The following is a 17,304-nucleotide window of genomic DNA, read 5'->3' as shown; positions in this document are numbered from 1 at the left end:
TCACGTACGCCGAAATGCTTTTGATCCCTTGAGCTGGAAACTTCTAAACCGAGAGTTACAGCGGCGGCGGAAGGACAACGTTGGAGAAAGTGCAAAGTATAGAAGCCAGAGAAATAAGAAACACGTGTGGAGCAAAAGCAGGGTGCCAGAAGGTGCAACTGTCCCACCACCAGCCCTCCAAAGCAGCAGAGATTCACTCCATTTTCTTCTCCCTCGGCCCCCAGACCCTAATTTGTGCTGACTGGTCCTCAGCTGAGGATGGTGCCCTTCCGCCGGGGGGGTCTTCCGCTGGCCTTCAACTCCCAAGCCTGGCAGCCGTCACAGGGCGCTCTCAAACGCCACGCTGGGCGCCGAGAGAGACGCACGCGTCGTCTTCCACCAGCGTTGCTTCAAATGGAAGTCGGCTCCCGAAAGAGCCCAGAGCCCCAACGGCCAACTGGTCGAGTCAAACTGGATGGCATGAAGACGCAGAACCGCCTGCGGAGGTACCCATTCAAAAGGCTGCCGGAGACCCTCGGCACCTTCTCAGCGACATCCTCCATGACAGGATGTAAGTCAATCGGTTTGCTCGCTGGGTAGTGAAACGCAAGACGGGGTCTTCAAATTTACTTTACTGTTTGCTGTCCGAGTTAGTGCTGCTTCCTAATTTCCACGGCCCCCAAACCAGTTATGGCCCAGACCTTAAGAGTCTTCATTTCTCCCAGCCTCTCCCCAACTCTGCTCCCTTGAACACCGAAAGCTCCGCATTCATTCTAGACTTCAGAGGTAGGTCACGGCCAGCATTAAAAACGTACGCCCGAAGGGGCCTCTGGCAAAGAGTGTTTCTTGTCTCCTAATCCCAACGGCGACTTGTCCAAGGCCTCCACAAAGCCACACAGTCCCAAAATGCCCCACCGGCTACGCACGAGGAGGAAGCAGTTCAGGAGGAGAATTTGGTCTACCAGCAAGGAGCAGCCAAAGTGTTGCGCTCACGTAATAAAACATCTCCCGGGTTGAGATGACGATGGGGATGGTGGTGGTGGTGGTGGTGGTGATGGGGATGAGGAGCAATCTCCGGATCCGTGGGCAGCATTGCAACCCTTTTGGCTACTTAACACAACCAGAACTATTATACTTCAGGACTGGGATCATCAGTATTCAAAACTTCGTGGACAAGTTGCGGGTGTTGATGGTGATCTTGGAGATGCCGTGGGAGTTTTGTTCTGGAGGAAACAGCTGGACGTGACCCAAATCCCACCAAGCACCTGAAGGACGCAGACCCGTTGTCCTTGAGCAAAACTAATGAAATGAAATGAAATGAAATGAAATGAAATGAAATACAGGGACTCTTTCTTGTAACTTTAACCAACAAGCAGTGTGCATTTAAAAACCACAGCTGCTCCAAAAAGAGATTTTAAAAAATCTGCTTGGAGAAAGCGCGAAAACATCGAGGGCATCTACCTCTCTCGCCAGAGCTGGCAAGTTGGGGCTTATTTTGTAGGCTTAATCAGAGCCTCTCAGCCCAGGACAGGACTTGCCCCAGCCCACAGGTAACCGAAAGAACTCTGTCCTCTTTCAAGCTTTTGGTTTCTTCACCCAATGGGGTGGTGGTGGTGGTGGTGGTGGTGTGGAGGTGGAAAGTGGAAGTGCAGGGAATGAAGGTCCAAGCCTTGGAAAATTGCAAGCCTCCCTTCCTGGTTTCATTTAAGGGCAAACGGTCCTGTCAGAGCAAAAAGAAACCACCCTTAATGATACGGACATCGTTTCTTTCATCAACGCATCCAGAGCAAGGCCCGAGACTTCATCTGGAGAGCGAAAGAGCCCCGTGGAGGTGAGAGGAGCCCACATGCCATTCAACAGGCCAAGACTGGTGAGCTGCCCCTCCTCAGGTTGCCTTGGGAAGGTCACCAAAGAGCCGGTCTGAAGGAGTCCGGAAAGCCATTGTGGACAGGTGACACCTCCACTCGAGTTGGATCCTCTTGCCCGAATTGGGCTCCGGACTCCACAGATGGCGCCTGATGTCTTCCGCTTTTTCATTCCATGACTGTGCCATGCAGGGCGATGCCTGCCAGCTGTCCAGTTCCTGACACTTAGCAAGCTGATAATGCCAATCAGGAGGCTACAAATCATGCGGGGAAAAAAAGAAAGAAAGAAAAGGTATTTAGAGGGACAGAGGGCAAGAAAAAACGATTAAGCACACTATCAAAGGCACCTTTCGTTCTGGGTAACAGATCCGATTCACTGGCTGCAAATGCTCGGCAAGCTGACTGGCCTTCATCTCTTCTGCAAGATCCCAGGCTGGAAGAAACGTGATCTGCACCGTTTCCACGGCTCTCCCCACGAGTGAGGAGTACTGGAGGAGCCGCGTCCACGTGGGGATCCGGGACTTGTGTCTCCTGAATGGCAAAACATCTCAGAAGCTTCTGAAGTCCCCCAAAGGATCCAAACTTGGGGAGGAGCCTGGGCATGGAAAGAAAAGAGCAAGGGGACTTAGGGGACTTAGCAGGCCTGAGGCCTGTCTTACAGCAACTATCTGGATTCCGGCCCCCAGAAGCAACACATTCTCAGGGGGTAGAAGGGAAGCCACGCCAAGTTCAAGATGTTCGTTGAAGAGCAAGAGCTTGGCTGTTCCCCAGCAAGTCAAGAGGTCCTCAGCTGGAGACTCAGAAGCAGAAGTAGCCCTAGATGTCCTGAGGACACGCAGAGTGACCCCACAAATTGTATCCTGACCCTCCCCTCCCTGCAACGCTGCAAGGGATTCCCCCCCATGTATTTAAGCCTCCCTTAGGCCTTCACCCGAAGTGTTGGAAGCAGCCGATCCGTTCCTACAAGGTGGCTGTCCGGTTCCTGGGGCTGGGCTGGCTCCCACAGTGCACTTGGCAGCATCGTCGAAAAAGCAGCTCCTGTAAAATCCTTTACTTCTCCGAACAGATGATTCATAAATTCCCTTTTTGCTTTTTTTTTTAATAGGGGCTTCTGAATAAAAACATCTTGTTTAGGAAGAAACAGTGCCAATTCTTCTTCTTTTTTTCCTGGCCTTCAAAAAAGTCCCCAAAGGCGGAGGGAGGAGGTATCGGGAAGAACAGACAGAAACCGCAGAACTGTTCGCTCCGACTGTCCAGGGCAGCTCACGAGCTTCCTGGATCCTAAAAAGGCCTGCTTGGACACAACCTGCGCTGCTCGCGCCTGGGCTGGAGAGAAACTCATTTCCAAAACATGTCTTGAAATGGAGGCGGCAGAGAAAGGATGCTGCCGGTATTCCTCTTCTCCAAGCCGTTTTCCACGCCTCCCTGGTTCTGATTCGCAACTGAAATGTCTGATTTGAGAGTCTGAAATTATTCCAGGCCAGCAGAGAGTAAAAGCATGGTGTGCACTGGCTCCTCTAAATTCATGGGCTGTCGCGTGACCAGCATCGCCCAACGAAGCCTGTAAGTGGTATGAAGCTCAGCAGGGAGAGGACAGGGACATGGAATTTCAACAGATGCCTAGGAGCCAACAAGCTAAACTCAACAGCACCGGACTTGAAGAGGAGGAAAGGCTTGGTTGCCCATCGTTCAGACATCATGGGGTCCAAATGTGGCCAACGTCTTCCCAATCCCTATTGTCCAGTTTCAGGGTTTTTCTGAAACCTCGTCTTGTAGTCCACATTTTCCACGATCCCAGATGCATTCACTCCGAAGACCATCCTATGAATTCAAGGAAGATGCGCTCCAAGTCCATGGGTTTTAGGTTGCAGCTCTTCATAGGCCTTCCTGGAGTGAACGCAGTGGAGCAATCCCCCTCCAGAAGCACTTGCCCAAATGCTGGATTGGGTCCGTCATCACCCGGCACTTGGCTCATCAGGGCTTCTTCGCTGGCTACAAGTCTAAACCCTCTCAAAGCTCTTCTCTCTTTGAGACGTTCCATCCAACCAGATCATCATTAGTGTTCCTAGCTCTGTTACCCATCGAACTAATTAAGAGCCTTGGAAGGATAAAGAAATGATTAATATTTAGATTAGATGTGCAGTCTACATGTGGAGAAGCCTATTAACCAGAAAAGTGACATCTCAACAAACTTAAATTAAATAATAGCTCCCAGAAGGAAGCTCTAGAGCCACGCTGCTTAGATACCTGAGCAGGAAGGAAAGGAGGCAGGCAGTGATGGATTGTGGATCTTCTTCACCTGCTCTATTATGGATGCTGATGGAAAGCAAGCTCATTTTTCAGACCTACAGAAGATGGAGCCACATAACTTGAAGGAAGCAAAGTGGGCTGAGGCAGTGGCTTCTTTGAAGTATAGTTTTTAAATGCCATCACAGGGGATGCTTAAAAAAAGAAAGACAAATGGCTTGCTGTCAGTGAGGCTCAGATCAGAGGTCGGGATCCACGACATGAACTGGATCAGAAAATGAAATGGAAATTCCAAACTCCAAACGCAAAGCCAAGGACACAAGAACGGTGGGGTGTCTCAGGAAAGAAACTGGGGCACCCCACCGATTTGGAATCGGAAGAGCTTGGGGGTAGAGATCAATGCAGGCCGAATCTCTGGGAATGCCATTTTTGCTCTATGTAAGGATCCAAGGATTTAAAGACTAGTTAAAAAAAACCCCAAGCTTTCTTACATTAAAAATTAGAACTTCTTAGCCAGAGAATAGCTTCTTATTTCAAGAGAGACATAATTATAATGGGCTCTCATCCTTTCAAAGCCAGTTAAGGCGCCTAATCCCTTTTCTCAGCAACATTTAAACTCCCTGTTTATTACTCATGCTGGGAAGCCTATTGCCAAAATTATTTCCTCAATAATAATTTGTGTGGCTGCTTGTACAAAGCCAGATATCCTTTGCCTTTTGCAGCATTTAACAAAAGCAGTGTTCCTCGGAGCTGTACAGAGAAGGAAAAAGCGTCCTCCCCTTTCTGGCCAATACTAAAATGCACCTGCAAAATGCAACCGGGGATTGTGGGGAACTTTGTCTACCCCCTACAAATTCCAGTTAGCATGTTAAGAGGTCCCTGATGCACCTCTCTGGGTTCAGAGATTAGCTCCACCGTTTTCAGCACTGGAGATCTTCCACAGTTGTGTTTTCCTGCTGATGAAGCCAGAAGTTTAATAGTAGACATGGGAAAGGGAGGGTTGAGTTGCCCTCACCTCATTTGACTCATTTCTACCCCTTGTCCGTACACTTGGGGGGGATCAGGAGCACCAGGTCAATTTTCCTAAAGGAAAACCCCCAAAATTTCCCTTCACAGAGTCAAATGTGAATAAATGTACAAACTGAGCTCACGTACAAGCCAGGTTTTCTTAGCCACGGTTAACCGAAGAGGCTATGGCAGCTGACGTCTGCACTCAGGGTCAAGCCCCAGACAAAACACCAGCCAGTCCAGCCTATTGTTCAGCTCCCTTTCTCAAACCGGAAGTTAAACCATCCAAAGGAATAATCACACAGACCTTTCACATAGGAAAAGGACGAATACGCACAGGACAAGTCCTTAGTAAGCAAGAGAGCACAATGCGCTCGTTTCTGGCTTTGGAATCCTTTTTCTAGCCTGATACGCTGCTCTTTGATGAATGGATTTGGAAACAGACAAAATCAAGACAAGGCTGGAGAAGGAGGGCCGCCGATTTTAATGAGAACCTGGCTGGTTTGGGACTTCTCCGGTTTTGCAAGGGATGATCGGGCTGCTGTCTTGCAGAGCTGCATTTACAGCCCAGATTTTCACGCCCCCAAATTGGCAGAAACTCTCTCTTCTAGCTTTATTCCTGTTTTCAAAGTCGAGGTGAATGCTCGGCTGCCGGATAGCGACTGCTCTATAAAAAAAGCGGGCCCAGAACTGTGGGCTCCTTTGCAGAGTTCGGCCACCAGATGGCTTCAGAAGAAGCCCCTCGTTTCGGCTACAAAGGCTTTCCTCAACTTACAACGAGGAGACATTCCCCCCACCCCGAGGGGGAAAGCAGCAGAAAGGCTGGCAGAAGCCTAGCACGGATTTATCCACATCTTTCCCAGAATGCCCTAGATCCAAGTTCTGCTGGTCGATTTGGCACGCGCAGACCCAGCCAACAGCTTCCCCACCCCAGAGCTTTTTCTGGGTCTAATCCGGGCTGTCAATCTCCACCTTTCGCATCAAAGAGACCCCTTCGATGAAACGGAGGCCACTGCCAATGGCCAACTCCCAAGGCCATTTTCAGGTGAGCCCTTCCCTGTGCTTAAACACCCACCTCTCTCCTATGGCTCCCTCCCATAAATTATTCTGACCCGGCACCTCTCAGACATGGAGCCCTGCCGTTCAGCTCCAGGGGCCCTTTGGACAGATCCGTGAAATCTGACCCACATGCAGCCAAGGGGAGAGCAGAAGGCTGTCAGAAAGTGGGGAGGGGGCTTGTGATTGGCTGGGGACACCAACGGTGTGCAACAGAGACCCGAAGGGGGGCAACAGGTCATGGCTTGTTTGGGCTCGCTCGCTGCTATGTCACCGAAGCATCCAGGGTCCTTCCTGCAAAGAGGTGGGCTTGGAGTGTGTCGGAGAAGAGGAACGCAATGCGCAGAGATGCGAACGATGCGAAATGGCGCTGCTATTGTTCGGGGAGTGGGGGAATGGCAAGCAGCCCGCCTGGCATCCAGACACTCTTCCAAACACAAGCGTGCGGGCATGTAATAACCCATAAAATCCCAGATGTTCCAAACAGGATATAAGATATTCCCAGCAGTGGAGGCAGGATGAGACTTCCTTCGGTTGGGCAGAGGCCCAAGGTGCCTGCCAACCCCGCTTGGCGCTCTAGGCTGCCTAAACGAACAGGGGAGATTAAACAAATCCAGCGGCAGCAGTTTACTGCTCAGATCTCTGGACGGCAGGAATCCCGCCACGAGGAAGACAAAGAAAGGGAGCCATTAACACTCGCCCGGGGAGCAAAGACCTCGCTTTCTCCAGCTTCCTGCTATCTGTGCTGCCCGTCTGCTTCTGAAGCGGGCATTCGGTGTTTCTATACAAAGAAGGAACAAAATGTGCTTTCCTGGAGCACCCAGCCAGCTAAAACAAACTTAGCCAGGTTGCTAAGAAACTACAAAGGATTGTGGGATTGGCCCCCTTTGCTTGTGGAATAAACTGCTCGGAGAGAGAACAAACCGCTGCCTTTTCAGCTCTCTTCCACCTTCTTCGCATTTTTTAAACAAAGACGGGGAAATCGCTGCCGATGGCCAGCAGCCCGAGCAATCTCGGATTTAAAGAGAGAGAGAGAGACAGGCAGAAATGCGGCCTTGAAAGTGAGAGGCAACGCGTTGCTCAAACAGCCAAACCGTGTGGCGCTTATTAATCTTGCGAGGAGCGGATCCACCTCCCCGGCTGAAAAAAGAAAGAAAGCTTTTTTCTGCACGCGCCCCAATGCCCGGGTGGCGGAGGGCAGATGAGCCCCAACCTGGGGGGCCTTCATTCTTTGGAGGGAGGAGGGCGAGGCCGGGAGGAGGAGTCATTTGGCCCCCAGATTGCCAGTGGAAAGCAAGACCTTCCCAACCAGGGCATTTCGCCAGCTCAGTTAAGGGTTAGATTTCAAGGAAGGGCCGAGCTGAGCTGAAAACATTCTGCCGGGCGGAGGAAGGACAGATCAGGCTCCGGGCAGGTCCGGGCAAACCAAGATGCCGCAAAGGGAGGGAAAAGGCCAATGGGGGGTCTTTGGGCAGGGCAGAGGCACGAAGACGGGCCAAGGCAGGCAGAGGGGCAGCGCTGTTGGGGAGAGAAGGCGGAGATAGCTCTGCCGACGGAGGGAAGCCACAACCCAGGGCTGGGAAGGAACGACGGGGTGAGCCGGGGTGAGCTTTGCTGGCGGATGCACTTCATTGCTGCCCTTCTTCCAAGAGGCTCGGGGAGGAGGAACAGCTTCTGGCCTCCCAAGATGAGTCCCCCCAAAGCCGCGAGGCCAGCACGAGTTACTGCGACGGGATGGGGTGAAAAGGGCCGGAAAATGCAAGCCGAGGGTGCAGCACGCCGGCCCACCCGGCAGTTGCAAAAGCGGCTTTGTGCCGCACCGGGAGGGCTGCTTCTCGCGCCCCCCCAAAGAGGCTCGGGGGCCACCAACCGGATGGCCTGGGGGGGCTGACCACAGCTTCCCCCGGCCTGCTCAGCACTCTGAAACACAGTCTCATAGTTTCGAACCCAAACGAGGCCCGCTGAATCGGTCGGTGGAGCCGCTCCACAAAGGAGCTGGCTGGCGGAAACACGAGGAACGTCCCTCCACTTCTTCTCCGCCACCCTTTCCGGAACTCAGTTCCCTGACATTTGAAAGTGACCTTCCTCTTTCAACAACCTAGGATGCACGCCAAGAATCAAGTCCTAGTTAGAGCAAAGCTGGCTGGGGAATTCTGGGAGTTGAAGTCCACCCTTCTTAAAGTGGCCACAGCTGAGAAACACTGTCTTAGAGACTCAAGTTGCACATTCATCCAACACCACCGGCCCCATTCGTTCTCTGCCCACTTGCTCACTTCATCACCGGCGTGCCCCTGCGCAATTCCTCCTCCTCTTCAGAGGGGCTGCCCACCCATCACCCCACATTTATGATGTCCTCTGCTGCTGCAAATGATAAATAACCTCTGTGGCCCGTGTGGCTCGGCAGGCAGATCCTCCCCTTCGAAGCCAAGAGACCTGGCTTGGGAGAGGCAGGCGACAGAGCTGAGTGAACGGCTCCCCAGTAATTCCCTGTCAACGCCACACTCGTTCACGGCATTACAAATGTTCGCCAGCGCACTGGGGAAAATTAATGTCTCACACGCAGGCCGGTTTTGGGGGGGGGAGCGATTTTCCTTTCAACTGACAAACGCGGCTTCCAAACTGAAGCTCGGTGTTGGAAAGGGGCGCGAAAATTTATGAACGTGCAAATCCACCAAAATGGCCAATTAAGTTTTATCATCGTCGTCATCGCCATCAAGGATCCGTCCACTTTTGGAGTGATACATTAAGGGCTTGTTTACTTCCAACTGTGGAGTGCCCCGTCCCCCTAAAAGCAGGCCAAATGCTTGAAGGGGAGCTTCCTTCAAGATCGGAAGCTACGAGAGAGAGATTTCTTTGTGCTATGGCCTGGAATAATCTGCCTTTTCCTTGGGCAGAGGACGAGGCTGGGGCGCTAAGCGATGTCGCCAGCCAGAGCCACCTGGAGGGGTCGAGAAGGGTTCCAGATCTGAATCCCTGGAAATAAGCTAAGGGTCAGTGTGAAAGGCTAATCCAAGGTTACTGCTGAAAATGTGCTTTGACTGGGGGTGGGGGGGGGAACAAAAGAGCGAGATTTATCTCTTGCCAAAGAGAGTTCTCCGCTCTAAAGGCTCGGTGTTTAAAATGCAGATCAGCTTCCAGCCGCACCAATGCCACATGCATTCGATTTTCTTAGGAATTAGGCAATGAGTAATCCCGAGACAATCCCAGAGTTTCAGGTTAATGGTATGGGCCAGCGTTTCTCAAGCTGGCTGGGGAATTCTGGGAGTTGGAGTCCACACATCTTCAAGTGGCCAAGCTTGAGAAACATGGGCACGGACAGATCGCACTCAAAGATGACTGCGCACCGATGAACGTGTCTGTGTCCCCATGCTGCTGGGAAATATGGGGGAACGATGCTTTGGATGTAACACTACAGTCCACCCCAACGGGCCCAGCTCAAAGCCCTCTGGGAGAGAAGGGCCCTGGGGTTTCCTCTACCCGGCTGTTCCCAGGGTCGTTCCCATTCGCACCCTGAATCGCCTTGATTTTGCAAAGCTCCATTAGTTCCCGGGTCCTAAAGTTCTTCCGAATCGACATCCAGACGCCAACAAAGGGGACTGTCCGTGCTGTCTTGCACAACCCCCCTTGAGTATTTTGGGGGTGTCCTGGCAGTCAGAAACTCTGCCTTCAGTGTTAACAAACAAAATTAATAACTATCCAAGTGTGGATGGGTGACTTAATCGGTTTCGAATAGACACAGCTCAGCCCACAGTCTCTGCTCTTTAAATATGTTCAAGGAGTTTAACTACAAAGCCCAACAAATGGGGGAGGGGGGAGGAGATGGGGCGGAGGTTCAATTTTCATCCGCAGCTCTCCTCCTGCCACTCTCCTCCTTTCGCTAGCCTTGTTGATGTTGGGAATAGCCAACGCTACAGAGAGATCCTAAGCAGAGAAATTTAAATCCTAAATATCCATAATTGGCAGGGCAGCATACGTGGCTCCTGTTGGATTACAGGCGTTCAGACACTAATATCATGACCAGAGTTTAATATTCTGAACATCTCCCTTTCTTATTTCAAAAGGACAATGCTTCTAATCCTCATGACTGCGAGGATAAGCCAGAAAATATGAAGATAGTGGGTGTGCGGGCAATCTTTCGATACACACACAGAAACTTGATCTTAACCAAAAGGCTGAAAGGCGGCAGGGGCCACATTTTGCTTGGGAAGGGAAGATACAGCAAGGCCCAAAGCGAGCAAGGTAGCGATACCAAACACGGTATGGTTTTCCTGCACAGACAGGCAAGCCAAAATTCCAGCTTTTTTCCGCAGGTTTGAGGTTTGTTTGTTTTTTAAATTAAGCTAAGCCTAATTTTGTGCACCTTCTGCCTCAAACAACAGGAGACAGTATTGCCAATATCCAGCCAACAGGGTCCTCAAATAAAAGCATCTCTGAATTTATGATTTGGCGGTTTGGGTCTACTTCTGTCTGCAGTGAAATGTGGCAACGAGCGTCCCATTTTCTATTACTGTTGTTGTTATTGTTCCAAGTTGCATCCTACTCTTTTGCTCACAGCTTCACCCTAAAGGGCAAAAGCAAGATTTGGCGAAATCTGGGCACCAAGTGACGTGAATTCTCTATCAGTCATGCTTAGCTGCTTGGGTGGTGAGAAACCCCTAGTGTACCCGAGGGAGGGGATCCGCCAGAGGCCACAAAAGGAAGAGAAATTGTTTTGGGGGGAGGCTCCCCATCTGGAGGCCTGCCGAGCCTGGCTCAAAGGTCCATGGGCTGGGGGACCACAGGGCGAGAAACGAACAGAGGAGCCAAGAAGGAAAGCGGCACACGGAGCTAATGACGGCTGTTCCACACGCCTGCAGCGCCGGCTCTTTGGGAGCATCGCTTGGCTTTTCATTAGCCAGGAGCTTTTCTTCCTTTGCGACACGCACGCAAGGGCTGCTTTCTCGGCCTTTTAACGCCGCCGACTGTTGATCAAAACCCCGCACTGAAATATCACTGGAGCTTTTAGCATAAAAAAGCAACAGGGGAGGGGGAGGGAAGAGGCGGGGAGGGGGTGGGTGGGTTCTAGCATGGGGCAAGTTCCCAGCTGATGAGAAGGCGGCAGGGAGGGGTGGGGGTCGTGCAGGCCATTTGAATCCAAAGGGGCCAGCAAAGCGTGCCCGGCCTCCCAGACACAACCTGCCACAGCCAGGCTCGTTGTTTTCCGTTGGGTTCTTTGATCCTCGGGAAAGGAAAAGGCTGGGAACTGCAGCACGGCTCGCTTAAGTAGCCGGGATGTGCCACGAGACCGCAATGCCTTTCTTTGAAAGAGGCCGGCTCAGGAGCACCTCCCACTGGCTTCCTCTCGCCCCCACAAGCATCCCGGGGTGCCCCGAGAGACACCCGGATCGGAAGCATTCAGCGGCTGTGCCACTGCCCAGAGTCTATCGGATTCAGCCAAGCTCCCCCTCCCGACAGTCTCTCTGGCAAGATCCAAAGAGGGCAGGTCTGTGCCTAGTCCCTTTCCACACCTCCCCAGCTAAGCCCCTGGATCTTGCTAGGGATGGGCACGTCAATCCTGAAACGGCTGGCGCAGGAGCATGACCCTCGATGTCCTCCCTCCCTTCCTGTTAAAGCAATCTGGCCCTGGGCCTTCCCTTCCTTTCCAGAGGAGAAAAGAAGACTTTCTCTTCCCTGTTCCCCCCATCTCAGTCCCCCTGGCTCTTACACCCACTGCTCCAGCCCTTCACCTCCTTCTCTGGACCTTGGGGTCCTTCCAGGGTGCGTTGGGTGAAGGCTCGGCTCAGAGTCCCAGCACACTGATGTGGCCAAACTCGAGCCACGTAGGAAAAGCGCCGAGGAGCCGTCCCCGTTCGTCTTCGGGTGCTCTGCCGGCCCTTTGAGTGGGAAGCTGGAGTGGGTGCCCTACAGGTAACTGGCGCAAGATAACAAGGAGGGGACCCAGCAGCATCTCTGCTGAAAAGGCAGCAAGGCCTTCCCTTAAGCTAAGTGGGTGCCAGCTGCCAGGGTGGGGGCCCGGTGCCTGGGGGAGCGGGCCGCACGGCGAAACCCCGCCCCCCACCGACTTCCGAAGGGGGCGATCCGCACAAGGGCGAAGAGACAGAACGAGAGCCGGGCCGAAAAGCGAGCCCCTCACCACTTCGTCTTCCGTCCAGCACTTCTCGATGAGTTTGGGGACGGGCTTCCTCACCAGGCGCTGGAGGGCCTTCCCGGCATCGTAGTTGCTTTCGTGGAGCTGCAGGGGAGAAAGAGAAAACCGGGTCAGCTGCAGCAGCCCGGGAAGTCCCCTGGCCTCTTCCAAGGGAGGCCCAGAAGCAAGGCAGAAATGCGAGCGGTTCAGACGCAGGGCAGCTGCGCCTTTTCGAGACAAGGTGCATTTCCAGGTTCTTCCGGTGGCATCCTCGGCGCGAGAACTGATGACCCCTGCCTGTTGTGCCCGTGAGTCAGCAGACCCACCCGCGCCCCCTCCACCCGGCTCGCGAATTATCCTGTCTCCTGAGCGTGACACGTGGGGCCGTGAAACTAACCCAGTGGGTTGAGCTGGCACCATGGGCTAAAAGGAAAGCTAACCAACCATCCGCCTAATCGTTAATCAAGGTGCTTACTGAAGCAGGCTCCAAAGACATTCACTGGGAGGCGGGGGAACGTACAAGGAAGAGAAACAACTCAGCCAGCAGCCTTGTTATAGACGTGCTGATTATGCACATGGTTGTGAATCCTGGCGGAAGTTGGCCGGAGGAAAATAAAGACGGGAGACATTCACGCGGTTGCCTCCGCACAAATCTTTCCCCCAGCTGGGGAGCCTTGGAGACAGATGCTCAAAAAGCGGGAGGAGAGAATACGAAGTCACGATTTTGAAATTCTCAAGGCTGCGCCGCGTATTTTTATTTTCCTGAAGGCTTGAATGAAGGCAAAAGCCCCAGTGCCCTGTCTGAATCTCCCTGTGGCTGAAGGGAGGGAGGGAGGGAGGGCTTTCAACATACATGTTTTCAGTGGTAATGCTTTTTCCTCGCAGCACCCCCCATTCAAGCTCAGGGAAGAACTAAGCTCCAGTCTGTCCTCGCCTTGCTGCCTCATTTATCTCGCAGGAGGCCCTAAAGAACGCTGCACCCGCGCGTGGCTCATTAGCATACCGAACCGTGTGAGGTGAAGGTGGGGGCGAAGACGGCCGTGCATCTGGACACCCGCATTGCAACAGAGCTGCCTTCCACAGAAGCCAATCAATCCTCCTCCCGGCACAGCTCAGCCGTCAGCCACCTCTGTGCGGTAATGAATCCGTGAATTATGTCCCATCACTCCTGACATCCCCAGGTCTTGCGCATCAAAATATTGTTCTTGGCTTGTAATTTACAACTTAATTTAAAGGCCCCCTTTTTTCCCGGTGACCTTTCCAAATCGCATCTGGGGGCGCCAGCTTTGGAACGGCACTCTCCTCCAATTACCGTCATTACGAGCCTTGCCTCAGAGCATCAGGGACTCGATTTTGGGGACAATATTAAATAATGGGAGTCCATTAAGAACCTGGAGAGATCTCGGAAGGTCATCTGCGTGCTTGGGGAGGGGAACGACAGGTTGCGCTCCCTTCGCAGCTGGGCTGCCTTCCCCGCAAAGAGCCCTACCGAAGGGGTCTCGAGGCGTGTAGGGTCCGAGTTCCCACCACCTTTGTCAGGCCATGCTTGGGGTCAGCTCGCTGCGCAAGCCTGGGCAACGCTTAGGTGACTTGCAACCCACTTTGGTCAAAAAGCAGCACACCACACTTCTATAACCTGCTCCCCGTCGGACATTTCCTTCTCCCTTCCTGTAAGTTAGTTGGTACCTGGTGACTGGCTATGCACGGAGCCCGGGTGGCATTCTTATACACAGCACCCAGCTACGGGCGGGTGGAATTTAGCACCACCCTCCAACAGGCTGTATCTCAGCAATAAAAAAAGAGGGACTTTCTCCCCCCTCTAATTCTGAGCAAGGCACTCAACTTCACCCTTAGGGTTCTTTGAGACTAAAGTGGGGAGCGTTTCAAACCCTAAACCCATCAAGGAATAAGAGGACATCAGAAACCCGAACACTTCTAGTGCAAACCCTAACGTAAAATTACAGAGAGACACTGCTGTAAAACGTGAGCTTAGTGCCTGCGAATTTTAACTGAGGAACGGATTTCCAATGCCGCAAGATATTGAAGGCCAAGGCTGTTTCGGCCTATGATGGGAGGAGGAAGGGAATTCTTTCAGCATTCCCCCCCCCTTCCCTATCAAGCACAAAAAAGAGAGTTGAAAAGCAAAGGAAGAAACTCTCTGCGCCTGTGTGTTGCGAGGCGTTATCTCCAATCTGCACTTTTATGTGCTGTTAGAGGCAAGCAGGGCCTGGGTCTTCTGGCCTTTGATGCTCCTTCAGCGGAGCTGTGAGACACTCTGCCTGCCGGCTGATGCATCTGCACAGGCCCTCTTGGACATGTTTTAATGGGAGGGAGGGGGCGTCAGCAGACGCTTTGCACACAAACATCCCTCCTCCAAATCCGGAAGGGCTCCAACTTCCGCTGTCAATCGGAATGGAGAACTGATGAAGAATGAGAATATTCTGAACAGGGGGAAAGGCAGTTTCCGGTGCTGACTGGACCCTCCGGAAGGGAAGCATCCGAGGCAAGGTGGTCATGAGCAGACGATCCAACCCAGAGTCCCGGGGATCACAGAGGTCCTGCGCCAGCGTTTCTGAGGCTCTCCACGTCCTAATTTTAAAAATCTTTAAATAAAGGGGAATGAAATAGGAGGTTGGTGTGCTGCGAGCGAAGCCTCTGGCATCGGGTCTGTTCTCAGGAAGCCCTCTGGGTGTTCTTGGAAAATAAAAACAGTGAGGGGTTTCAAGAGAGGAGCTGCGCCTGGCCACGTGCCCTCTTTGGGGGACAGAGAAGACCCTCCATCGCCAAAAAGCTCCTAAATTCTGACTGTGCTCACCAGCCTCAAGGAGTTCCCTCTTGCTGATCTAAGTGAGGCTTGAAAGGTAGAAAGTGAAGATGACCTTGGCCAATCATCAACCTTGTAAATTAAAGAGGTGGATATGGGCCATGCCTCTCTTTTGCCTGCAGGGGGTGCTGTAGGAACACACATATCCATGAAGCTCTTTGAGGCTAAACCTCATCTTTAACCCTTCCAGATCAGGACGATGAGAATGTCTGTCTGTCTCCCAATCTACATCTATGGTCCTGATCTACTTATTTGAAAACAGACTTTCCTCGACTCTAGACTGCATTGACTACAACCTCAAGAATTTCTAATTAACAGACTAAAAGTGTAAGCCAGCATCAGTCGTGCACACGCCTCGTCCCTAACCATTTCTGCAAATGATCTCTTTCCATCCCACTAGATCTGCTGAAGAAAAAGCATTAAAAATACCACTTGAAATGGGAGGGAGGGAAGAGCTAAAAATGTAGCCATGCTGTTAAGCAAGTAGACACTGGAAGGAAGTGTTCCACCAGCTAATATAAATGCTGTGCTGCAAAAAAAGTTCCCCTGTTCTCTCCATTCCTTCTGGGTGTAATTAACAATAAATCACGCTGAGGGTCACAGCACCCTGTTATTACATAAATAAAACACTGGCAAAGAACTTTGTCAGGACTGATTTATGTGAAGTGCTCCTCTGAAGTTTATTGTATTTCCATAATAAGAAATCATAGAGCATATCAATTTTTCACCATATTATCATTTCTAAACACTCACACGCCCCTCAGCGCACCCAGAGCCGGAACCGATCCCCACCCACACGTCGGAAACAAGGCAGGACAGAGCTCCCAGTTTACATGTGGATTCCGGCTCCAAGCAAAACAAAAACAGGTCACAGAGAGTGGATCACTTCTCCCTGGTAGGGGAGCGACCTTACAGAGGCCATTTTAGGCAACCTGGCCCTCTAAACGTTTCCTTTAAAACAAATAAATAAAGCCTCAGTTCTTATCCAGACAGGGTATCAGCTCAACCGCTCCACCTGTGCTGCCTCTCACCACCTTTTAGTGTCCCTTGCGGTGGTTTCAGAAAAGGCCACCAGATAAAGGGAGGCAAAAGAGAATGGAAAGCCTTTGAGGAGAAAAAACAAACAAAAAAAGACAAAATGTACAGGCATTGAGAGATGGTCACCAATCTGTTAGCTGCAGTAAAGCTATCCGTTCCTGCACGCTGGGAAAACATACACCGACGCCTGCTTGGGGGCGTCTAACTCAGTACTATCATTCGGGGTAGACAAAAATCCCTGCAGTTTTCAGACAGGAACCTGAAGGGCACCCCAGCCACTAGCCACGTGTCACACATGGGCTTTAGGGAAGCCAAGGGGCACCAATCCCTCTACAATGAGAAAGGGAGCCACGGCAAATGCTCACACCAATTCTGGGCCTGCACCTTTCCTCTCCCTTGCTATTTTTTTAACCCCCTACCTCCACTCTTTTCTCCTCCTGACCTCTAACACATGGATTGGACTAGCGCAGCACACTAATAAGATTCACAGGGCAGGATTTTGAACGTGGACGGCTTTCGTTCTCTGCCCCCAATCTCGAGGCGGGCCGTTGAGCCGGTCTGGCTTGCGTAGAACAGCTGAATCGAGCCAAGTAAAGCTACTTAGAAAAGAAAGAAAGGGATTTTCGGAGTAATGGAAAGAAGCCTTTTTCTCTGAGCTTCTGAACCACCCCGAGTGGCATCCGTGGAGTGTGTTGCGCATGCTTTCCTGGTGTGTGTTTGTGGGCTCATCTCTAATAAGTGACACCAAATAAACTTGGCTCCCCAATGTAGAGCAGTGTTTCTCAACCTTGGCAAGTTTAGGATTGGGGCTGCTGTGAGAGCCAAGCAGTGAACTTGGGCTTGTGGTTTTGGGAAACCTAAAAGTGCCCTTGCAAGAGCGAAAGGCCAGTGAAAAGTTGCAAAGGAGCCCGGCATGTGGGGAGAGGCGCTCAGTTACAATAGCTAGAAAATCACTTCGGGAACAGCAGAAGGTGGCCTACCGTGTTGAGTGCGTTGAGAGTGGTGTCATCACGGGAAGCCGCAACGCACCCATCCTCCGTCGAGCCGCCGTCGCACATCCCTGCAAAAGCCGCCATGCTCCTTCAAGTTCGAAAACAAATATAATTTCAGTGTGTCGGAAACAACTTCAAGGTCACACAAGCAGAGCGAAAACAAACGCA

General features: G+C 52.0%; 1 protein-coding gene across 4 annotated transcripts in view; it reads right to left on the bottom strand.

The window, feature by feature from the left end:
• The window catches only part of RERE (arginine-glutamic acid dipeptide repeats), a 223,521-nt gene that overhangs the window by 49,481 nt on the left and 156,736 nt on the right, over window positions 1-17,304 (bottom strand). For all 4 annotated transcript variants that reach the window (XM_063317557.1, XM_063317558.1, XM_063317559.1 and 1 more), the window contains 2 exons: window positions 17,125-17,224; window positions 12,289-12,387 (listed from right to left, as the gene is read on the bottom strand). In XM_063317557.1, coding sequence (XP_063173627.1) covers window positions 12,289-12,387; window positions 17,125-17,224 — 199 coding nt within the window. The remainder of the gene's footprint in view (window positions 1-12,288; window positions 12,388-17,124; window positions 17,225-17,304) is intronic.

This window comes from Candoia aspera, chromosome 18, assembly GCF_035149785.1.
Source record: "Candoia aspera isolate rCanAsp1 chromosome 18, rCanAsp1.hap2, whole genome shotgun sequence".
Lineage (NCBI taxonomy): Eukaryota > Metazoa > Chordata > Lepidosauria > Squamata > Boidae > Candoia > Candoia aspera.
Note: the sequence above shows the minus strand (reverse complement) of the source record. Positions and strands in the feature narration are given on the sequence as shown.